This window comes from Cornus florida, unplaced genomic scaffold (assembly GCF_030987335.1).
Source record: "Cornus florida cultivar Cherokee Brave unplaced genomic scaffold, ASM3098733v1 CherokeeBrave_3.0.0_Hap2_Chr04, whole genome shotgun sequence".
NCBI classification, from domain to species: Eukaryota; Viridiplantae; Streptophyta; class Magnoliopsida; order Cornales; family Cornaceae; genus Cornus; species Cornus florida.
In genome coordinates, this window is record NW_026775574.1 from 39,396,437 (window position 1) to 39,421,990 (window position 25,554).

General features: G+C 34.7%; 1 protein-coding gene and 1 long non-coding RNA gene across 5 annotated transcripts; one reads left to right on the forward strand and one right to left on the reverse strand.

Annotated features, from left to right (window-relative positions):
• Positions 1 to 1,707: 1,707 nt before the first annotated feature.
• On the forward strand, positions 1,708 to 15,683 carry LOC132303174 (chaperone protein ClpB1-like). Of its 4 annotated transcripts, none has more exons than XM_059800325.1 (11): positions 9,038 to 9,139; positions 9,683 to 10,016; positions 10,107 to 10,342; positions 10,460 to 10,747; positions 10,912 to 11,204; positions 11,325 to 11,673; positions 11,840 to 12,040; positions 13,882 to 14,282; positions 14,406 to 14,767; positions 14,878 to 15,160; positions 15,516 to 15,683. In XM_059800325.1, coding segments are annotated over exons 4-9 (1,509 nt in total). In that variant the 5' UTR covers positions 9,038 to 9,139; positions 9,683 to 10,016; positions 10,107 to 10,342; positions 10,460 to 10,483; the 3' UTR covers positions 14,407 to 14,767; positions 14,878 to 15,160; positions 15,516 to 15,683. The 4 variants fall into 4 exon arrangements, with proteins under 4 accessions (XP_059656309.1, XP_059656308.1, XP_059656307.1 ...); XM_059800324.1 differs by having other exon boundaries at positions 9,869 to 10,016; XM_059800326.1 differs by lacking the exons at positions 9,038 to 9,139; positions 9,683 to 10,016 and adding an exon at positions 1,708 to 1,745.
• Positions 15,684 to 16,966: 1,283 nt separating this feature from the next.
• Positions 16,967 to 20,797, reverse strand: LOC132303175 (uncharacterized). The gene is made up of 3 exons (XR_009481110.1): positions 20,492 to 20,797; positions 20,310 to 20,386; positions 16,967 to 17,465 (listed from the first exon to the last, which is right to left on the reverse strand). It is a non-coding gene; the product is annotated as an uncharacterized LOC132303175 (long non-coding RNA).
• Between the last annotated feature and the right edge of the window lie 4,757 nt (positions 20,798 to 25,554).

Here is a 25,554-nt window from a genome sequence, read left to right on the forward strand (position 1 = left end):
TCAACAAACTAGAAGCAAATGGCTACAGATAAAAGGTGTTGGTGCTTCTACAAAAGAAGGCAGTCGAGCTGCTGGATGGCGTCTGTGCTAGAATGAAACATGATCTTGATGTAAATATATATATATATATTTGAACATAGTTGTATTAATTAGCTAGTGTCAAATTACAATAAAAAGTCATTCAGATTCAACATCCTTGTAAAAAAAACAAAAAACAAAAAAAAAAAATCTACAATCAACAAGATAAACACAGTTGTATTCATTACTATAGCTGTATTTGTGGTCACCAATCGGCACCTTCAAAATAAAATTAAATATCTAACTTTTTTTTTTTTTTTTTTTTAATTTTATGATTTCATATCACTAATGCAAGGCCCAACAATTCAACTCATGTGATAGGCCTACTGTATCCTATACGTCCGAATGCATACCTGATCCCCCTATGGAGGAGCATTTAACCCCAGTTTTGGATCGTTGTAAACCGAATCGGTCTTAGTGGCATATTTCTTGTACCAACCCCAGTCTCTAACCGGAATTAGGAATGAGGATTCGATTATCACCTTTTCGTCTCCATCTCAGCCACTACTAGAAGTAGAAGTTGTCATGTAGCGTCTTATCGTCAGAGAAATAAGGTAAGTCACTAAAATGAGAAATTTGTAGTCACCGGTGCGTCACAGGAGCAATCAACAGGTATTACTTTTTCTATACGTTTCTGGCAATGATATATTAGGGTTTATAGCGTTTTGTAGAGTCTTGTGAAATTTGTTTTCTCCTTTTTGTTGATTAGACCGATCAGTACTTATCTTCTATGATTATTCTTTGAAAATAAGTATCAACATGTTTGTTTTGGGCTTCTTTTCGAAGTTCCTATTCGATTGAGAAAATTCAGAAGGTAGCTAAGTTAGGATTTTCATTATGTTCCTCTCCTTATACGCATGTGTGTGTGTGTATATATATATATAATTGCATTAATGTTATATTACGTCTTCTGTTGTAAGGTGAGTGCGTATGTTTTCAATCTCTCAATTCGTCATTCAAATTGCTCGATTTATGAACATGAGCATAAGTTGCATATTTCTGTCAATGTACACACACGTTTTGTATTTGTTTATTCATTTATAGATTATAATATGATACGAATTGTTTTACAGTTGCAAAATAAATTATAGTGATCAAGTGATATTTACATATGTGTGATTTTACAATAACTTAGAAAAATAATGATGGGAATCTTATTATTGTTGTATTGTGAAATTGATATATCTTTGTTTTCCTTAATGAGGTTATCTATCCAGATTCCAGACGCTTCTATTTGCGCCTTGTATTGTAGGTGTTATGTGTGTGCATTTGTATATAGACATATATCATAATGGAATTGGATTGATTTCTTCATTTTGCAGATTAGGATTTGATACAAATTGTCGTCTGATAGCAGTAGAACTATTTGGCATTGATATTGATATGTGGAGGGTTCTTCAACTACCCAAATAGGATCATTAAATGTTGCTCTTTGCTGATAAAATGAGACTCACGGCTTATTTTTTGTGTTTTTAATATCTGATCTTAATCATATGTTCGTGACATCATAATTTTCTAGAAATTGACAATAAGAGATACAGAAACAATGATGTTAGTAGTTGTAATCCCACTTGAGGAGAAGTAGAAGTTGAAGATGAACTATGGTGTTCATATTCACATGGATGCTCTGATGCTTGCTTGTGATATTGTTGTGAGATACTCTGATGGTTAGTTAGCTCCCAATTATGACTTCTTCTTCTTAGCATTATTGTTGTCGTCGTTGTTAACATTTTTTTTCCTTATAAAATCCTTCGCCTTTAGCTTTGTTGTCCAACAAAGTAGAAAGCAAATAGATGCAGACAAAAGGTTAGTGCTTCTGCAAAAGAAGGCAGTCGAGCTACTGGATGGCGCCTATGCTAGAATGAGACATAATCTTGATGTAAATATGAATATATATATATATATATATATATATATATATATATATATATATTTGAACATAGTTGTATTAATTAGCTAGTGTCAAATTACACTTAAAAGCCATTAAAATTCAACATCCTTGTTAAAAAAAAAAAAAAAAAAAAAAAAAAAAAAAAAAAAAATTCAACAATCAACAAGATAAACACACTTGTATTCATTATTATAGCCGTATTTGAGGTTACCAATCAGCACCTTCAAAATAAAATTAAATATCTAATTTTATTTTTTAATTTTATGATTTCATATCACTAACGCAAGGCCCAACAATTCAACTCACGTGCTAGGCCCAATGTATCCCATACATCTGAATGCATACCTGATCCCCCTATGGAGGAGCATTTAACCCCTGTTTTGGATCGTTGTAAACCGAATCGGCCTCAGTGGCATATTTCTTATACCAACCCCAGTCTCTAACTAGAATTAGGAACGAGGATTCGATTATCACCTTTTCATATCTATCTCATCCACTACTAGAAGTAGAAGTTATCAAGTTGTGTCTCATCGTCAGAGAAAGAAGGTAGGTTGCTAAAATGGGAAATTTGTCGCCGCTAGTGCGTCGCAGGAGCAATCAACAAGTATTACTTCTTCTGCACATTTTTGGCAATGGTGTATTAGGGTTTATAGGGTTTTACAGGGTCTTGTGAAATTTGTTCTCTCTTTTTTGTTGATTAGACCAATCAGTACTTATCTTTTATGATTATTCTTTGAAAATAAGTATCAACATATTTGTTTTGGGCTTTTTTTCGAAGTTCTTATTTGATTGAGAAAATTCAGATGGTAGTTAAGTTAGGATTTTCATTCTGTTACTCTCCTTATACGCATGTGTGTGTGTGTATATATATATATATATATATATATATATATCTGATTGTATTAATGTTATATTACGTCTTCTGTTTTAAGGTGAGTGCGTTTGTTTTCTATCCCTCAATTCTTCTGTCAAATTGCTCGATTTATGAACATGAGCATAAGTTGTATATTTCTGTCAATATACACACACATTGTTTTGTATTTGTTTATTTATTTGTAAATTATAATATGATAAAAATTGTCTTACAGTTGCAAAAAAAATTATAGTGATAAAATGACATGTACATATGTGTTATTCTTCAATAACTTAGAAAAATAATGATGGGAATCTTATTATTTGTTGTATTGTGAAATTGATATGTCTTTGTTTTCCTGAATGAGGTTATCTATTCAGATTCCAGAAGTTTTTATTTGCGCCTTGTATTGTAGGTGCTATGTGTGTGCATTTGTTTATAGACATATATCATAATGGGGTTTTGTTTGTGCCTTGGTTTTTTAGGCTGGTAGTGGGCTTCATGAATGATTATGTCTGGCAACTAGTGTATCCAAGGGTTGCTACTGGTGTGACCCATTGCAACCAATGGTTGCACCTGGTGCAAACCAGTGCCACTGAACCATTATGTCCATTGTGAAAAGGCACCTAGTAGCCTATAAATACCCCCTGGATCATTTGGAGAAATTCACCATTTTCAAAATCATTTAATAGATTTCTGAAGAATTCTTCATTTTTCTCTTCTGCTGCATACATATATACAGTGTTTGTATGTCAATTTGAGTCTGGTTCAAAGAGAGAGTACTTCACCGAGTCGGTTTGCCCATTTCTCCGGTTTGTAGTGTTGATATCGAAGAAAGAAAGGTCGTTGTATCTTGAGAGACATCACTGAGTCCATCAGTACTATAACAGGGCGAATCTGTCTTAAGAAAATAGAATCTAATTCTAGACTCGACCGATTAATAAGTTCTTTTATATAATTTTATTTTTTTATATATATAACTATATTTTATTAGAAAATTATATATATTATTATTATTTGATAATAATAATTATATACATAGTATTATATTTTTACATAATATTTAAACAGTAATACTATAGTATTTGGTACACTTAGACAATTTTTGGACGACATAAGGCACTTAATAATAGTGAAATGAAATTGAAGAAAAGTTATAGTACTAACCTCGCTTTGAGGGCCGTTGACATCCTTGCCCCTCACTGTCAAATGGCATTGGTAAAATGCTCCAAAATAGATCACAGGCAACCAACATGGTATTGATGATGGCAATATTTGACACTACCCTCATAGTACCATGACAAATGGGTTGGGAGCATAAATGGCACCTCGAAGGGGGTGGTGGTAGTGGAGGAGGAAATACGGGTGGAGATAGTGGAGGAGGGATTGCGGGTAGAGACGCAAGTGGAGGAGAAAGAGGAAGATCGGTGTCTTCCTTGGACCGGTGAATTCCATGATTCTCACTATCTAATTTTGGATGTAGAGGTTTTATCAGGCTTTGTTTGGATATATAGGAGAGAAAAGAAAAGAAATGATAGTATTACTTATGAGAGAAAAGAAAAGGAAAAAAAGGATAGCAAAATCTCTATTTATGTTTGGATGGATAAAAGAGTAAAGAAAAGAAAAGATATTATTCTTGTTTGGATATGATAGAGGGGAGAAAAGAAGAGAAATGATAACAACCAAATTACTACCATATCCTTTTAAATAGAAAGGATATGAGTGGAATAATAATTTTCACTTTTTAATTGTTGAAGGCAGTTTCGGGGTTATGAAAATTTTACTTAAACATTATCATTTCTCCCCCCATCTTTTCATTTTTTGAGAGATAGAAAATGAGGGATAATTATCTCTCCCTATCATTTCTTTTCTCTCATGTTAAACCACTCAAACACACACTTAATCCCTATTCTTTCTTTTCTTTTCTTTTCCTATCCTTCCAAATCATCCCATCCAAACGTAGCCTCTGGGGTTTTGTTATTATAGCCTGTGACTGCTCTTAGTGAGGGTTGATGAGATTTTAGAATAAAATAAGGCACGTATGAAGGATTTGTTTGATATATATATATATATACATATAAATCTTATAACTAGTTTGATTTGATACCTAAGAAGTCCTACCATAACAATATGCTACACCAAAATTACCTGAGAATATCTCTTTAGTCAAACAACATTAGTATGTAAATAAGTGCATTTCTTGTCATTGTAAATAAATAAATAAATAATAACCTACTTCATTGTGACAAAAAGAGTGAGAAATTAAAATTTCTAATAGCCCATAACAATATAAATTGGGAACAATATAAATCGATGCTACAATTTTTAATATAATTTTATTAAAGTAAAATATAAATAAAAAATTTAAAATTACTTCCCTCTACTTAGCTAATCTCCTCGTGATTAGCATTGGACTATAATATTCTTTTCTTAAAAAAAAAAAAAAAAAAAAAAGAGAGACTAATTTTCTTTTAAATTTGTTTAAACAATGATCAAACATAGGAAAATTTTGAGGAAACACAATCAAGATTTTTTTAAATCATTTCCTTTTCCCTTTAAATGATGTAAATGCTATTATTTTATATCTTGTCACTGAAGGTTCAAATTTCAAACTCGGGACTTATTAACCCTTGCATTGTAGCACCGAGAATGGGTTTTATAAATAATTTGATGATGTTATTGCTTTAAATTCATTTTGAATTTATGTTCCAAAGTTTGTTATGTTAGTATTATGTTACTAGGGAGAACCCTTTTAAAAAAAACATGTAATTAAAAAAGATAGCTGAACAAGGTGACTCAATTGGACTAAGATGGAACATGTTTGCATTAATTAGCTAGTGTCAAATTACAGGCACTTTAGCCATTGAGATTCGACATCCTTGTTAGGGGTGGCAATTTGTGTTCGTGGGTCGTATTCGTGTCGTATCGATATAAGTGTATTATACTAAATAAATAAATTCAAACCCAGCTCATTTAATAATCGTGTCAAGAATTCTCAACTTTAACCCAACTCATTTATTAAACAAGTAAATGTGTTAACCCATTTAATGATCTATTTATCAAAACGAGACATTTAATATTTAATCAAATACTAAATAATAGAAAAAAAAATTATCATAATTAACTAAAATATTCAAAATAAAAAGAAAAATCATAAGTCATAGACAAGGTTTATGTTGAAATGACTTAACTATCCATAGTAATTGGGTTTAAACCGGTAACATATTATATAGGTCATATTCACGATTACAACATATTGAGTTAAATGGGTCATAAACGGGTTACACGGGTTGAACCTCTCAGCCCTAACCCGACACGGTTAAGTAAACAGGTTAATCGTGTCGACCTTTTTATGATCCAAACTCGTTTATGCTAAACCTAAATCTATTTAACTCATGTCATGTTTTCATATCGTGTGATAATTTGCCACCCCTCATCTTTGTACTAAAAAAAAAAAAAAAAAAAAAAATTATAAATAAGCATGGTTGTATTAATTAGTGTCAAATTACACTTTAGTCATATTTTATGGCTCCAATCAGTGCCTCCAAACTAAAATTAAATAACTAAATTTTCTTCAATTAAATTTTAAGATATCCATTTCTATTTGAAGGCAACATTTGTTTTGATTAATTGCTAGTGAAATACGTGTATGACATGGGTCAAGTTATGTCAAGCTCATTTTACTAAAGATTTTGTGACTTAGTGATATTTCTTCTATTTTAAAAGTGGATGGTAATGTTTTAAATTTTCAAAAAAACAAAGTGGGTGTGTGAGTGACGTGTGTAAATTTTTTACCAATGAAAAATAAATAAATAAATTATTATCAAGCTTACTTTTCCATAACATATTAATTGAACTAAAAAAAGGCTATAAAGTTATATACATATGTTATTTGCTTAATAATTAATACAAATGATTTTCTTCACAATGGCATTTGTATCACATTGTAAACTTATGCTGCACCATTATATATATATATATATATATATATATATATATATATATATATATCCGGAACAGGATCTAAACTGGCACTGGCAGTCAATTGTTCATTTCTTCTTTTTTATCTCTTTTGCCCTTCACGAGTTAGTTGGTCTACACTCACTCCATACAAGAGGCAAATGGTGTAGACAAATCTATGTTTTTTTTTTGGGGTGGGGGCCGCGCCCTTCACGAGTTAGTTGGTCTACACTCACTCCATACAAGAGGCAAATGGTGTAGACAAATCTATGTTTTTTTGTTTTTTTTTTTGGGCGGGGGGGGGGGGGGGGGGGGGGGGGGGGTGGGGGGGGAAACAAGATGTTCTATTTTAACTTATGCTAATTACATTTGTGTAACTAAAGATTTTTATGTCTATTGTTTTTGGTTTAATTTTAAACTCCCGTGAAGTGAGATGCAAAGTTAGAGTCTCAAAACCATCACTTGAAAATTTTATTTAATATGACAGTAGCTATAACTTAGTTATTGCCAATATAGACTTTGTACATTTTGAGTACATCTGCACATGCCATTCTCACATTGAAAATTATCTAAAAAATTATTCTACCCAGAGGTGATTTAAGGACATTCGAGTTTACAACTTTTAAGATGTGTGGTGATCAAAGTCACATAAAGCGGGAGCAGGAGCATGAGAGCAACAAATTTAAAATTAGTTGAGAGCGGGAGCGCTGCGAGAGCGTCTGTATATTTATTTTTATGTAATTATTTCACTTAATATATTATCATTTTTAATTATTAAATATTATATTTTGTTAGTCTTATTATGAAATTATTCAAAAATAATCAAATTTTTAGTCATTATTACTTTGATTAAATAAACTTTATGGAGTAGTAAATATACTTCATATATATATATATATATATATATATATATATATTATTTATGAATTAAAAATATACACAGGACAAAAGCCTAGCCAAAATATGAACAAAAACGAAGGGCTATGACTAAAGCCCAACCCAAAACCTAGATGGCTATGCCAAAAGCCCACCCCAATCCACGGTTGGTCCAAAAAACAAAAGACAATTTACAGTATTATATAGTGCAAAGTTACTCAACATTCTAGAACAGAAGGAAATGCCTCCAACGCTCAATCTTGCTCCGTGGATGAGTCTCCTTGTGAAGACAAAGTCACTCGCATAGAAAGCAGCCTTGTCCAGATCCGATTGATAACAGTGAAGAGGAAGGTATGTACTCTTCAATCATCTACAAATCATAATACTCAAACCTCAATCTAGTGAGTATTAGTTTGTTAGTTGAATTCTGCATATTTCGACCTCTCCAATGGTGCGATGCTCAACTGATGAAGTTCTCCCAAGGAAGATGAACGACCTGAAATTTGCATTTGGACTGAATGAAAGCCCAAATCGGTCTAGTAAAGGGGCAAGAGCTGCATGAGAAGAACAAATATGATTATGCGGTTTCAAGAATTGAATTCGTAAATTCAAAAAACGAGTTCGCGAATTTAGAAAAATGAATTCACAAATTTTGTACAATTTCGCTCTCAATCCGTCGATTCGCATGCGGAGCTTGAGAGCATGACCCTCAAACGCGAACTGTGTGATTAAGGTGGTGATAGTTTTTATCAATATAAATCTTTTACACTGTAGTTGACATACAAAATCATCTCCTAAAATGTCAAATGTCATAAATTCTTGTCCTATGTCAAATTGGGATGGGGGGTTTTGACTTTTGGGTGTATATAATTATTAGCCTCACAATAAATTAAGCTTTTGATTCAAATCACAAAACACCTTATCCATGACAAATGGTATCAGAACAGGCCCAATCATTGATACGGGCTTACACCAAGCACCCACTTGGAGGGGTGGTTAGACAAAGTGGATCAATCACAATTCACAAAGGCATTGCGAGTTACAGCAGGGAAAAATATCACGGATTTTTGTCCCATATCAAATTTGAATAAGTTGGGCCTAGGATATACAAGGTTTAGTATAAACACCAGATAGTTTAAATTTTAGAGGCAGACCGGGAAGGACCAACACCGGACACGAGTCTCTCTTGAATATTGTGGGCCCACAGCCTCTGGTTTTGAACTTTTCTCTTGCAACAGAAGATCCTTTGTGGACCCGCACCCATTGGTTTTGGGCCCACAGCCATTGGTTTTGAACTTTTGGGCCCCTGCAGGCCTAATCAGCCTCACTAGCATATATCCTTTGATTCGATGATAACGTTTTCGTGTCCTCCTCATCCACTGATAGAATAGAAGTTGTGTGTCCATCGTTAAGGAGTTAGAGGAGGTAAGGTCCCTAAAATGGTAACTCTGTTGCCGTTGCTGCGCAGGAGCAATGAACAGGTATTCCTTCTTCTGCACGTGTCTGGCGATGATGTATTAGGGTTTTCACATGTACATATATATATATATAAATATTCATGTGTGTATATATCTATATATATACACACATTACCTGGTTCAGAAGGTAGCTAAGTTTAGGGTTTTCATTTTCTCTCTCTCAATTCTTCTGTAGTTCTGTCTAATTGTTTTATTTATGAATATGAGCATAAGTTGCACATTTATGTCAACACACGCTGTTTTGTATTTGTTTTCTCATTTGTAGATTATAATAGGTTACAAATTGTCTTACAGTTGCAAAATAAATTACTGTCATAAAAATGATATATACATATGTGTGATTCTTCAATAACTTAGAAAAATAATGAGGAGGATCTTATTATTTGTTGTATCGTGAAATTGACATGTCTTTGTTTGAGATTATCAATCCAGATTCCAGAAGTTTCTATTTACGTAGAGGATTTGAAGTGTATTGCATGTTTATGCGTGTGCATTTGTATATAGACATATATCACATCGGAATTGGACTAATTCTTCTATTTGTAGATTAGGATTTGATACAAATTGTCGTAGAACTATTTGGCATTGATATTGATATGTGGAGGGTTCTTCAGCAAACCAAATAGGATCATTAAATGTTGCTCTTTGCTGATAAAATGAGACTTACGGCTTGCCTTTTGAGCTTTTAGTACCTGATCCGAATCATCTGTTTGTGACATAACAATGTTCTAGAAATTGACAATAAGAGATACAGAAACAATGATGTTAGAAGTTGTAATCCCACTCAAGGAGATGCAGAAGTTAGAGATGAAATATGGTGTTCACATTCAAATGGAAGCTCTGATGCTTGCTTGTGATATTGTTGTGAGATACTCTGATGGTTAGTTGGCTCCCAATTATGACTTCTTCTTCTTAGCATTATTGTTGTCGTAAACAAAAAAAATTTCCTTATAAAATTCTTCGTGTTTAGCTTTGTTGTCCAACAAAGCAGAAGCAAATGACTGCAGCCAAAAGGTGATGGTGCTTCTGCAAAAGAAGGCAGTCGAGCTGCTGCATGGAGCCTGTGCTACAATGAGACATGATCTTGACGTAAATATGGAAGAGAATCGTCTGGATGAAGCTGAATACTTGCTTTATCGCACTCTGCTTGAGTTAAATGAGACCAAAAGATAAAACGATTTGGGCAGTCAAAGTTGGATTCCTCGTGTAAGTGCTTGATCCTTTTTCTTTTAAATTTTTTCTCTTATTCTGTACGACTTGTGCTGCTTATAGGTGAATCATTAATTTTTGTGGTTTGTTTGTTTCTGGTTGGCATTACTCCAGGTAGAAGAAGAATATATTGGTTTTATGGATTTCTGGGATGGATTTGTGGAAAAGTGGAAGCCTCTACTGATGCAGCAGGGATCAGCAGAAAGAGCTCAAGAAATTTTCATCATGGAACAGTTGCGCTCAGGGCTGGTCTCATATTTGCAGGAGGTGGAAGCTGCTAAGAAGAGGTTTCAATATTCTTCGGTGGTTCTAGACCTAAGTGACGATTTATCTTCCCTTGTTAATTCAACTTGCAAACGCATCAAGGAAAATGCAACTGTTAAACCATATACTGTTGCAGAGGTGACTATATTTATCTATCATTTTCTTATTATTAGGCCATCATAGGCTATCAAAGGCTTTATTTTCCTTGGCTTCTACATTTTCTGACATATTTAAGCAGTGAAACTGATGAATTTTCTGAGGCTTGTATTGTACCTGCTTCATGGCTCCTTAATTCTTCAAAGCCGCCACTGCAGGGTATTGGACAGAGATTGCGGAAGAGGTTTGGTGGACAAGATCATGTTATTGATGCAGTCACCAATGCCTTGTTGAGTTGTCTGCCTCATGAAAGCCGGCATCACCCTATTGGATCATTTCTCTTCTTTGGTGGTGCTCCTTATGGCAGGCCAGAGTTTATTGAAGCTCTCACCGAAGAGCTGTTTGACAGCAAGGACCTGCTGGTAAGGTTTGAGATGTCAGATTACAGTGATTCACACTGTTCTCAGTGTGATTCATTCTTTGTCGATGTTCGCACCAGGTAACTAAAATTCAAGTCTGTTATATATATATATATATTTATATATTCATATTTATATTATGGTGCTTACTTTCTTTTTCCTTGCTAAATATATTACTCTAATTCTGATTTTTATCTCAGAGACTACAACCATGAAGAACATGGTATCAGGGGAGAACTCATAAAGGTTGTTAAGAGCAGGCCCTTTGGTGTTATTTTATTTGAAAATGTTGAGAAGGCCAATAATCATGCTATTGAAACTCTGCTTGACATATTGAGGCATGGTAGACTGACAGACAGTCAGGGTGACAAAGTTGACTTTACCAATATGTTGATTATCATGACTTCAGATGTTGTAATGAATAATGTCCCCTTATGGTGTTGCGATTGTTTAGAGAAGGATCAATATCGCCCCATGAAGTGTAGGTTGAAACATTATTGTGACGTTCCAATTGACCATATGTGCGGGTTCCTCCATGCCTATTTAGAGGTAAGGTATGTTGGAATAAAGCGATTTATTATTTGTGTTTCTGTGGGCATATCTAGCAGTCTAGATCACCTCTCTCTCGCTATCTCTCTCTTCTCTCTTTTTTATGTTGTGTATTTTATTTTTTATTTTTATGTTCTGATTGTCTTTACACTTACATGTTTCACAGGCAGATAAGTGGTTTCAAAGTAAGTTGCTTGAAGAATTGGACGATGTTGTTGTTTTTAATGGACTTTCCGAGCTGCATTGTCATGTTATTGCTAGGTTGCAGTTGAGGGAATTAACCGAAGCCATGAGGCCAAGAAGGCTTATTGTGTACCCATCTGAAGCTGCATTGCGAAGTATTACCAGGAGGTCCTTTTGCCGCACAGTGAGTGATTTTTTTTGTTTTTTGTTTTTATTTTTTTATGCTACTTATGAATGATGATTTTAATGATTAATTGTAAGATATAGAGTGCATGCAAGTGAGCCACATCATCCTCTGTCTAGCTAGTGAATCTTGCAGATTGCCTGCATTTGCTCTTTAAATTAGTGGGCTTCGGCTCACTAAACGTCAGAGTTGGGGCTTCTCTTGGATCAATTGTGTGAGTGGCTATAAAGTAATTGCTAGATTGGATGAATTTTTACTTGGCATATGGTTTTATATTTACCTTATTATTTTTGGGTTCTTCCCGATGGTTTTTACTGTGTGAGCGCCTTAGGATGACCTTTTGCCTTTTGGCAATGTGTAGCTGAAGGTTATTCATTGCATCGCTGATGTTCTTTCTGAAGGTTATGCATTGCTGATGTTCAACTTGTTACAGGGTGCTCTTCCACGTCATAGTAGTATGATAGATTTTATGGCTCCTAGGTCATCATGTGACTTGCATGTTTAGGCCATTGTCTTTGCTTGCATTCTTGAAATTGTAATTATCTCCATCATCACAAAAGAATGTCTTGATTTAATCATTCTAAACTAGCCCATATCAGTAGCCTGTATTTAGAAAATTTATAGCTATATAAGTAAATCCATGTTTTTTTTTTTTTTTCAATTTGAAATTTCATTGTTACCTTATTTAGAAGGTTCACTATTAAGGTTTAAAAGGTGCCCTATCATTATGGGCAGTCCAATAAGGTGATGAGTATTTATATAATGCTGAACTAATTGCAAGATGACATTCTAGGAAAGTGACCACTAGGACTGGAAAGTAAGAATAAGTAGATAAACTTAGATCTTCTAGCTACTAAGTGTTCTAATGGCTGTGATTTTCCTTTGTTATGATCTTTCCGTTTACAAGTGTCCACCTCTATTTTGCCATATTCTTCTCCCCTTTATCCTTCTTCTCTTTTATAAATTATTAATCTTGTAGGAGAATTGGCTAATTTGTTGCAGTTAAGGGTATAATCAACTTCTTTTTTCCTGAGTTGAACTTCACACATCCACTTTGTGCCCAAGGGTATAGTGAACTATTTCATTGTAAATAAACTTAGCCATGGTGAAACATTACCCAAATTTTAATCAGTTGTGAGTTTTTTTTCAGTCTATGATGATTTATGAATAATTCTAATGCTGGCCCTTGGTTGAGTTTGAGGGCAACCACTTTCTGCAAATACGGTAAAAAGATAGGCTTATTCCTAGTTTGTCTTGCCTAGCATACTCAATGAATGGGGTTATGATTAAATGATCTTCTATACTTTTTTCTTCTACTTTTTAAATATTTCTGTATTTTATCAGGTTTGTTGAAAAAAGGAATTAGTTTTAAGAAATCTAATTTGCTTCAGCTTATCTTTTCAATTAATCTTTGGGTAGACTGTAAACACCCCCCCGCCCCCTTAATTTTCACTTCTTTACATATTACCCCCGTGCTAATGTTTTTGCAAGAAACCATCTTGAACTTTACGAAAACCTCCGGGGGCAACTTTTGCAAGTTTGGGGTGCTCTTTATTCTACAGGGGGCAATTTTAAAAGTCGGAAAGTTCAGTGGTCTTTTGCTGTTTACCCTTATTATCATTCATTTTTCTTGGCCTGCACAATTTTGAGTACTAAAAATCGCCCTACCCTGTAATGCCATGCAAACTGCAAAGTCAATCGTATGACCGTTATGACTATTAGGGTTTTCCTTTATAAAACTATCATTCAACAGTTTCACTTGCTTATACATATTTATATGTGTATATCATTCAACAGTTTCACTTGCCTATAGATATTTATATGTGTATATATATATACAGGCACGTAGAGAGGGTATGAAGATGTGGCTAAAGGAGAATGTGGTCCCTGTGGTGTTTAATCTACTTGCAGAGAATAAGACAAGTGATGGTATTACCACCATTTACATTGATACCCTAGTGGGAACAGATGAACTATGTTACAGAATGGAGAAAAGTCCAGTGAATTTTTTCATTTTCATGCACTTCAAAGAATCTTTGAATGAGTTGAGAATGATATATAAGAAAGAGAAAGAACGTGCCTGCAAGATATACACTTTAAAAAGAAAGTATTTTGAATTGATAACTATGGATTCTGGTGAAGATTTGGTCCATGTCGTGGAGGGGGTTCAAGATTTGGTTGATACAGTGGATGATATTGAGCAAATTCAGACGTCAACTTTACGTGCAAAAACTATAGACTGGTATTTCAATTTCTACTCTTCATTCATCCCTCTTGTTCTATTATAGTTTCTCAAGTAAAAGATCTATAATTATGGATTTAATTGATTTTTAATATCATTTATCTTTCTCATTTCCTTTTATAGACATCAGTGAGCTTCTTAAATCAGGAGGCAGAGGTTAGGCAGTGGGAGTTGGCGTCTGAGAGGGCTAGGAATGAGGTGGATGGTCTTCAAAAAGTACTGGACATTAATCTTGATGGGATCTATCAAGCAGTTGATGTTGTGGCAGAGGCTTTATTGAGGACCATTCATGGACCTCATGATACGCTCCATTATCCTGCCAAGTCATTTCTAATATTAGGTCTTACAAGTGCTGGTAAGGCAGATCTTCTAAAAGGTCTTGCTGAGCTTTGTGCAGCCGATGGGGTGACATCTGTGATTCTAATCAATGCGGAAGAACACCAAGAATCTGACTCATTTTTGCAGCTTATGGATGGAGCACTCTGGTATTTGTGATGCATGATGCTAATATATGTTTCTCAATAAGTTTTTAACCACGTATTTGTTGGTGTTGTCATCTTTGATGTATGATGGCCGATTGCTTTGTGACATTCAGGCATGATAGCCATGAGCAACATGGTTTGGGGCTTCAAGAAGCTGTTAGGGTGAAACAAGGATGCATTATCCTTATTGATCAGATTGAAAAGGCTCACATGTCTGTATTCAGCACTATACTTTCAATGCTTGACCACAGTACTGTGGAAGACAGTCGAGGAAGAAAGATCGATTTCAGGGACACTGTTGTAGCCATTATTTCAGATTTGGGAAACAGACCAATTTTATCACGCCTTGCAGGACATGCTTATGGTGGTAGTGTTCCGAGAGGCCGCATGAAACAGGTGACTAATTGGAAATTGCAATTTAAATCGTTTCTGCTATTTTGTCTTTGCATTTCCTTAATGATCTGATGCGTAAGTTGGTTAAACTCCTTTAGGTTCTATTAGTGCCTTTAATTATTTTGTTTTGGGCTTCTGTTTGTTTGGCTGATTTCAGCCCGCTGGCCCATAGGCCTGGTTTCTCTATTTGAGAGCTTCTGTACAGTTCCCTTTCTGTTTATAATACTTACCCTTGCACCAAAAAAAAGAAGGAAGATATTATTTTTTCTCCTTTTTAATTTAATTTTATTTTATTTGATCATGGTTTATTTTAAGTTACTCTTTGGTCAGTAGTGGATTGGTTGTGGTTATTTTACAGGATGGAAGGCCTTTCAGAACTGAGTTGCTGAATCGGGTAGATGAGACTCTCATATATAATCCCTTTGCTGAGAAGCAACTTAAAGAATTTTCGAGGTTATCAATGAGGGTTGGGCGTCATCTGGAAGGAGAACACTGCATTTTTCGAAGCATTATTTTGTCTGTTTAACTACACTAGTCGTTCAGTAAGTATTCGTGTGAATAACCATTTTCTGGGTTGGACATCTTATATTATTATTTCATGGATTCTGAAATTTTCTACTCTTGCCGTTATAGTTTTCTAAGAAGTGGCCATGGACCGCACGGTTTGCAGTGTCCCATCTCTCAAAGGAGCTCATTGGTAAACGCAGCAATATTGTTTTGGTTAACAGAGGCAGGTTTTTATCCTCTTTCAGTGATGATCAAGTGTGCGTGCAACCATCCACAAATTCAAAGGAGCTCATTGGTAATTGCAGCAGTGTTGTTTTCGTTAGCAGATGTGGGCTTTTATCCTCTTTCGGCGATGATCAAGTCTGCATGGAACCATCTACAAATTCAAAGGAGCTCATGGGTAAATGCAGCAGTGTTGTTTTGGTTTAACAGATGCCATCTTTTATCCTCTTTTGTTGATGGTCAAATCTGCATGCTACATGTTACAAATTTGCGTTGTTAAGTCACAGGTTGGATGTCACCGATGTATGTGGCACTGAGAAATACCTCTCTATGGTGGATTTATGTAGTTCGAAGTGTTAGTTTAGAGGATTTCTTTTCCAAGCAATTCGTGTCAAAATATAGAACTTTTTATATAGTTTTCAACTTGTGACTCTTTTGTATCATCCATACAAAATTTAAATAAAAATAATAATGGTAAAATATATAATAATAAAAATGATAATAATAATAATAATTTAATAATATTTATAATTTATGATAATGACACTTTTTTCGTCTTCTTTTGACTCCGTCTGGTAAGTGATCATTATTGTTTTAAAATAAGCATCTAGATGTATGTTTTGGGCTTACTTTCGAATTTTCTATTTGATTGAGAAGATATAGAGTTGGTAATTTTGTTCTGTTACTTTTTTTATATATGTGTGTGTATTCGTGCTTGTGATTTTAATATTACTAGTATTATATTATTTGGTGGCCTAGTTAGTAAAGCGTATTTCTGTGCTGGTGCTCTCCTAAGCGGGTGTGTCCTTGTTTGAGTCACCTTCTGTGTAATTTGCTCGAAAATAAAAACGTAAAAAAGTTTGAGAGGTAGGCTTGATTCTGCTAATACTTGTGAAAAAAATAATAATAAAATAAAAAAAAATAATCAAATTCCTTCGAGAACTCGAGTTATAGTTCCTGAAGGGGACTTTTAATTTGAGACGGAGGGAGTAGGTACTGGAGTATCATACGTATAGTGTACACACATTATATATACACAAACAAAAATATATCAACAACACTTGAACAAAGAAATAAAAGCATTTAAGAAGGCACTTTTATATAGCATTTGGTGGGCAGTTGTTCAACTATGATGAGTGTACGATAAATGCATGTCTTGCTATAATTATATCAACATATAAATGCATGTCATTGATCCCAAGCAACACACAGTCATTGAGCCAAACAAGGCTGCATTCCAGCAAAGAAATAGTTAACAAAAAAAAAAAAACCACAAGTGCAGAAAAGAAACAACAACAACAACAACAATAGGTTTTGCTCAGCATTTTTCCCCCTTCCACTTGGCAATATGATTCCAAGTATCATCAACATAGTTTGAGACTTAATTTTTAACATGCCAATGACTTTGCATGATTCATCAACTTTTAACTAACAGTCATGTCTACCATATGATATGTATGCATATTAATATTTTCTTGCCTTTTTCCTTTTTACAAAAAGTCATGTGTTTTCCAAGAAAACAGAACCGAAAGTAAACCTAATCCAGAATCACCATGCATCATCCATCTTTCATCTGAACCTGTCCATGCATTGAAAACAAAAAAAACACTTGTGTAACTTGACCCCCACTTTGATAATCTATCATAATAAGAAATAACAAAATTAAATAAAATTGAAACATCTGACCAAAAATATTACCATCTTGTATACAGTGTACCAAAAGATTTTACAGGGGGAAAATCCTGGATACCAAAAGAGAAAACAGCATTCGACGATGCACATTTTGAGAATTCCTTATGACAAGAAATAACAAAACCAAATATACTTGAAATATCTAATAGACATTTAGAAAATTGAATACATTCTCACAACATTTTTGCAGTTTCCAAATATCTTGCTTCGTTTATACAATTAAAAGACCATCCAAACATCAATTTTTTTAAAAAAAGAGAACACAAAAGGTAGAGCTCTCAGAACACAAAGTAGAAAGTTAAAATTTAAGAACATAACATAATGTCATAAACTGATAAACTTTGGAAAATTTTTAAAAATAGAAGTATAGAAGTTAGATCAACAAAAAAAAAAAAAAAAAAAAAAAAAAAAAAAAAAAAAATGAACAATCTCAATTCTGAAAGGCTCAGAGTAGAAATTTAAATTTTGAAACTTAGTAAAAATATTTAAAAATAAAAGTACGGAAGTTAGAACATCAAAAAAATTGAACAATCTCAATTCTCCAAAACTCAGAAGTCAAAACAGCAAAATATTTTTGCACAGAAGCTGAACAAAATTTTATGGAACAGAACCAGAACCAAAAAACAATTAAACAGAAGTCAGAACAGAAGCAGAACAAAAAAAATTGTACAGCAGTTCGGACAGAAGCAGAGCAAAAATAAAAATTTAAATCTCAAAAACCACGAACCAATAACAAAAAAATAAATTCATCAAATACCCATAATGCATATCAAAACTGTTAAGAAATCAATTTATCAAATACGCAAAAAAGAAAAAAAAGAAAGAAAAAAAAAGGTGGTGAACAGTATAATCGTACGATTCTACCCAAACGAACTGTTTTCATATGATTCAACTTGTTTTTGGGATCGAAGATCGTAAAATCGTGCAATTCTAGATTTTAACAACCTTGTTTTCCATTCCTCCAACCTCCTCTCTCACATCTCTCCACCATTGCATATCCAATTATTTTGGTTTAAATTAAAAGAGCCCAAACCGCTTCGTTTAATAGTAATAATCTAAATGAAGATCAAGTAAGATGTCAAAATAACTCCCTTAATACAACCCAAGATGACTGCCCCACGTAGCCTATCACCTCAACTTCCCCAATTGAAATCAACTCCCCTTTTAGACATACTGCTTTAATAAATGAAGTGTGCACGTAAAGAATGTGGCAGAGAAGCTCAAGAATAGAAAGCCGGTCATGAGGAATCGAAGAATTACAGATGAATCTACAAAAAGAATTTAATTGTGCGAACGGAAAACTTAACATTGCTATCGCTACAATTGCAAAACCTTATGGAAACCCTAACATTCTTGCAGAAGTTATAGCCGAACAATTAAATTTCAGCCCAAACAAATATATATATAAAATATTACTTAAAAAAATTTTGCCTAGAATTTTCCGTCACTTGGTTAGGATCGATCTAAACCAGCCCCATGCGATTCAACATACCCCGTGTTCCTAAATCATTCTAGTAGAAAGACAAAAGTTAAAAACCGGAACATTTGGATCTACTGAGTACCTTTTCGCCATTGTTTACTGGTCAAGCCACTGGAATTCTTGACTCTAAAAGCCTAACGGCGAGGTGCCGGGGCGATCGCCTGAGGTAGTGGATTAGGCAATGGGGGAAGGCGGTACCCACCATAGCCGCGGTCAACGAATTCATTAGGCAATCGGGCTTTTTTCTTTTTCAAGCTCAACTAAGGGAGGAAACTTCACATCTAAGAGCGACATCATTCTCACTTCAGGCAACCTAAGAGATGGACCTAGTTGTGATGGAAATTCATAGCTTGATTTACGGAACAACAACAGAATCTCCTCTTTGGAATGGAAAGAGAAAACGAGGCTCTTGCTTGTTGTTAGAGAAGAACCTTGCCCTGCACTTACGAACTAGCTTCCTATTTGACTGAACCCCTGTTTGTGCATGAAAATCTAGTCCATAGACCAGTCATGAGCCCATTACTCTAAAACTATACCCTTACAAGCACAAGCCCGGGTTTCAATCATTTCATAGCCTTGAAAAGTCACCCTTCCCTTCAACCAAAATAAGAGAAAAGGAGTGACATTAGAAGTAGACAATTATTCTTCCCCTGTTTCTTCGTCTTGCTTATTTGTGCATTATTCTTAATGGAAGAATCAAGTTTCTTGGGGGCAATCGTTATTACACAACATTTTACCTCAGTTCGGCTTGCAAAAATAGAGTCAGATTTAGAGCCTCTTTTGGTATACCCCTTAATCATCCAGATAGATGCAAAGCAAAGAGGCAAATGATAGAAAGATGAAATCAAAAACAGCATTTCCTTGTCAACCCTAACCATTAAACGACTTACTACAAATACAAGACAACCAATTAGAAATGCCACAAAATCCCCTGCTCTTCGATCATGGAAAACAGTGCAACAACTAAGATTCTTAATAGCTATGAAAACACCAAATCACACGAACAATTGGCACCTTCCCGGTCCATGAACTTCGTAACACTGAATTTATCAATATAAATCATTTATAAAGTGTGATTACCCTTGAGCTCATAGCTCAGATTATCCCAATCAAGCCTTCAAGTGAAAGCCAAACCTAATTACGATTCTTATTCATAGAACTATCATCTAATTTTAGATTTAGAAAATATCAAAAGAAGATGCTATTCAGTTTTACCTGTTAATATACTTCTAACATAGTAAGAGAAATTACCTATAGATCCATCATGTCCAAAGCATCTTCCTCGCCAGAACCGCCCGACTCTCCCGAGGATGAATCACTGGAGAACTCTACAAACAACACAAGCAAAACAATCATTAAAAGTAAAAATGGAATGATCCTTAAAATACATATATTGCACTGAAATGAAATTGAAGAACAGTAATAGTACTAACCTGGATTCTCACCCCTATGAGGGATGTTGATAGCCTTGGGCCCCAATCTCAAAGCGCACTTGCAACATGCTCCAAAACGAACCAAACTCTCCCTACAACCAACATGGTACTGATGAAGACAAGCTTTGACACTGACCCTCATTGTACCATGGCAAATCGGGGGAGGTGTAGGTGGTGGAGGAGGAAATGCGGATGGAACCGGTGGTGCAATAGAGGAAGGAAGACTGAGATCGGCGTTTTCCTTCTCGCCTCCAAGCAACATCTTTGACAACTTTGATTTGTTACCTACGAATTCCTACCATAGCAATACCACACACCAGAATTACTCATTAGGGCAAATGTAGATGAATGTATTTCTTGTCACAGCAAAAATAAATAAAATTTTTAAAAACGCTAAAATGAATTAAAAATTAAAATTGCTATTATTATTATTATTATTATTATTATTTTATTTTTATTTTTTTGGCACACAACAAGAACCTTCAGAAAAGGTTCTTTTATATCATTTCCTTTGCTCTTTAAATGATGTAAACGCCAAGGTTCAAGTTTCTAACTTTGGGATTTATCAACCGGTGCATTTAGCACCTATAATGGGTTTTATTATACTTTGATGAAATTAGTGCTTTAAATTTGTTTTGAATTTATGTTTAACGGTTGTTAGAGGTATTAGTATTATGTGACTGAAGATAACTTATTTTTTTACTTTTAAGGTAGTTGAACAAGGTGACTGGATTGGAACATAGTTATATTAATTAACTAGCGTCAAATTACACTTTAGCCATTAAGATTCAACATTCTTGCGAGAAGTAAATAAGATTGGACATAGTTGTATTAATTAGTGTCAAATTACACTTTAGCCATATTTAAGGTCACTAATCAACCATTTCAAATTAAAATGGGAGAATTGCAAAAGACCTCCCTTGACTATCACTCATTTGTAAAAAAAAATAATAATAATAATAAAAAATAAAATAAAATAAAAATCATTATCTGTATTTTAGCAAGAAAACCCCTCAACTATATTGAGGGGGGTATTTTAACCTAACTCTGTCTTATTGATCTATTGAAGCAATTTTTTAGCCAAAATTACCCTCTTCCGCAACAGGCGCCCCACCAACATCTTGATCGTGGAAGCCCTTTCAAACAATTTCATATACATATGTAAGAGATTGTGTATTTTTTTTTATTTTTATTTTTTTTCAGTTTAGTGTACATCTCTCTTCAATCCATCTCAAAACCATTTGTCTCATCATATTAAGATTCCAACTTCATATCTTACAGATACCCATTTCAGTATTCATCTAGGATAGCTGAACATTTAACGCTTTTCAGTCCAAACAAAGGTAGATCTCTCTCTCTCTCTCTCTCTCTCTCTATATATATATATATATATTCGAATTTGATCCAATACATGGCATTTTTAACTGATTTGATTTATGGGTTTTGAAGGGAATAATCAATGGAAGGAAGGTATGATTTGTACAGCCAATCAAAGAGGAATGAGGAATTCCAAGAAGAAGATGTTTGGACTCCGAGCTGTCTGCCATCACCGCCGCTACATCACCGAGCCGTCTATCGTCGCCCACCGCTCTCCACAACCCTTCGCCCACGGCCGAGCTATCTATTGTCACCCCCGCTGCATCACCGAGCCCTCCCTTGCTCGTCGGCCGCCAATTCCACCGGTCGAGCTCGCCGCCGAGTCATCCATGGTCGAGCTCTCCACATCCAAACCCGTCTTCTCACTACCGTCCGTCCTCTCTACTGTTGCTCCATCAAAGCTAAGCTCACCGTCGCCTCCATCACAGCCGACATCATTAAAGCCGAGCTCACCATCGCTCTATCACGACCGAGAAGCTCATTGCCGTCAGTACTGTTTGTTTTTTTCAAATTAAAAGTAATAAAACTATTTGTTGATGTAATTGCAAAAAAATTGTGAACCTAAGGTCGTATAAGGAAGTTGGAGGTAATGGTGGTTGAAGAAGAAGACACGGTGGTGGAAGGAGCTGAGTTTTACAAAGAGTAGAGAGAGAAGGACGTGGGTAATTTCGTCCAAAAAAATAAATAGAGACGAAGTTAGGTTAAAATATCTCCTCAGTATAATTGAGTGGGGTTTCTTGTTAAACATATAGATAAGGGGTTTTTTTTTTTTTTTTTTTTTTTTTGCAAGTGAGTGATAGTCAAAAGGGGTTTTTTTGCAATTCACCTAACTAAAATTAATTAAGTATTTTTTTAAAAAAAATTTTAATTCTAAAAAATAAGATTGAACCCAACATTTGCTTTGATTCATTACTTATTAATTAGGACCTGTTGGTACACGTTTTATTTTTGGGTTGCGTTTTGGTTTTAACTCAAAATAAAATAAGTATTTTGTTATATAATGTTTGGAATAGTATTCGGAAAAATTTTTGGAGATTTGTTGCAAAATTTTTGGAAGCAAAAATATAAAAACACGTTTGTTAAAAAAATGTTTCCAGTTTAAAAAACAAAATGACTAGTTTTAAGAGGTTATTTAAGAGTTTTTATCCAAAAAATAATAATAATAATAATATTATTCATTGCTACAGTACCCCATTGGTAGAATGTGAAAATATGTAAAAATATTAAATTACTGTTTCAATTTTTGGCCACTATTTTACTAGCACTGTATCTACTAATCACGGCCACCAACAAAAATACTAAAAGCCAAACTCTCCCTCATGAGAGTTTTCCCCTTAGCCGCCACCGCCAACATCTCACACATCGGAGGGTTTTAATCTTATGATTGGGTTATTCCGCGCTACATCGAGGTTATTTGTTTTTCTCTGTTTATCAGAGATGGAGTTGTTTCCATGGGCGCATCTCTGTGGGTGGGCTTCTAAACTTTCTTTAATTCGTCGATCTTGTGTGTTTTTTAGCCGGAGGGGATCCAGTGAGCAGTTTGTGGTTCAATCAAGTGCTTTGATTGCTAGACGGATTATTGGCCCATCCTTGTCGCTTTTTCCTTTTGATCCAAGTATTTTTACAGTTTTATTGGTTGTCTTTTATGTACTAAATCTCTATTTGTGGTGTTTTGTTTTTTGGTCTCTTTGTTGGCCTTCCTCTTTCCTTCTCCATCTGCGTATCGATAACGATGTGCCTAATTTCGTGGCCATGGATTTCGGCCACTGGATGGAATTCGTTGGTCCTCGTCCTACGGAAGGCAACCTCTCCTTGCCTGCAATCTTTTATATTTTTTGTGCTTGGCGGAGGGTCTCTCTGGACACCGGCGTTTCCTTGCTTCCTCCGGTAAGTGGGTTTTATGCTCATGTTAGTTCTGCCTCCTTCGGCTGCCATCGACTATGAGTCATGACTGGATGTTGCTGGAACAAGAGGGCAAGACTTCCTAAGAATTCATGGCTATGATTGTGCTGATTTGGGTAGTGGATCGGATAAGTTGCTCAAGAATTCCCAAGTTTGTGCCCATGGAATTCATATTCCAGATAACGGTTTACCAAAAAATTGGCTAAGATTTGTGATTCCGATTCAGGTGACCATTCGATGTCCTCGTGATTCGCATTGTACTGTGTTGGGCCAATAGAGGGCGTCAAAGTCAAGTCTAGGGCTAGTTGTTTGTGGCGACAAAGTCACGACACGAAGCTCCCAATAGATTTTGGAACATGTATTTGCCTTGGTGTGGCTGATGTTGCAGTTTGGGTATAAGCCTAGAAAGAGCCACGCCTTGTGTCAAAAGGTGGGTTATGTGAATATTAAGATTGTAAACTATGTTTTGTTTTATGTGGTCAGGCTTATACATCGTATTCCTTACGCTTCCTTTTGGATCAGTTAGTGGTTGTTGTGTTGTTATTTTCTGTAAGTGCCATTTGGCTTTTCCAGGGAAAAAAAAGAAAAAAAAGGTATATATATGACAAGCTTCTAGTAATGTGAAGCTCATTTTCCATAACATATCAATTGAACTGATAATAGGTTTATGAAGTTATATATTGTAATGACCCAGTCATTTTCATTCCTTTCTTTTTTTCGGTAATTTCTTTATTTTTTTCGTCCTTTTCCCTATTTCGTCTTTTTCCTGTTCTTTTTTTTTTTTTGCTTAACCTCACTTTTTGTACTTGGATTTGATTCCAACTTTGCATGCATCCATAGTATTTAATTTCCAAGATATTTGTATTTTTACTTTCATAGGAAAGCATTCTAGTTATTTACTTTTTTCAAAAAGGGCATGGATGCATAGTTTCTTGAGAACATTCTTGATTTTTTAGGTTTTAGTGTAATTATGCAAAGTAATTATTTTTCATCTTAGGGACCATTTTGCAATTTAATTTAGAAGATATTTTAGAAATGGACCTTTTTGCAATTTTTGAAAAGTATGACAAGTGTCACTCTCATGAAGCCACTTGTTGGCATTGGGGTGGAAAGACTTGGAAGCTTAATCTTGTGACATATGGAGAGTGGAAATTCACCCATTTGTTGACCTAGGATAGGTGCACTTGTTGGCTTGGATGGTTGACAAGTGTAGGCTTAGGATTAAGCCTAGAAAGGAGCCATGGATTAGTGACAAATATAGATTCCAAATTTAGTCTTGCACTTAGTGTGTGTGAAGACCATGGTGTAAGAACACATAGTGAGTAGAGGAATACCAAATCCTCCACTCACCTCATTTCATTTCATCCTCTCACTCTTATTATTCTCAAAAGCCTAACCTAGCCACCATTGAAGAAAAACATTGGCTTAGAGCTTTACACTTCATTTTGGCCCCCTTCCACTCGACTTAGACTTTAAACCTTGGAAAGTAAAAGTTTCCTCTCACTCTTCCCTACAAAACCTTAGTTTAGTTCTCCATTTTAAGCTTGGTTGCTTTAGATTATAGAGATTTAATTCTCTATTGAGGTAGGTGGTTGGCGTCAATTATATCAACCAATTATTATCAACCCTTGCAATAGCACAAATTATTATAAAATAGGGCTATCATAGGGGTAAGTCGAACCACATGGACTGCTAGTTTATGGCAATCAAGGTCTTTAAAATCACTTTTAGTTTGATGAAAGAGGTGTAAAGTTGGGTTTTGTTTGTCACTTGGTACTTTGGAA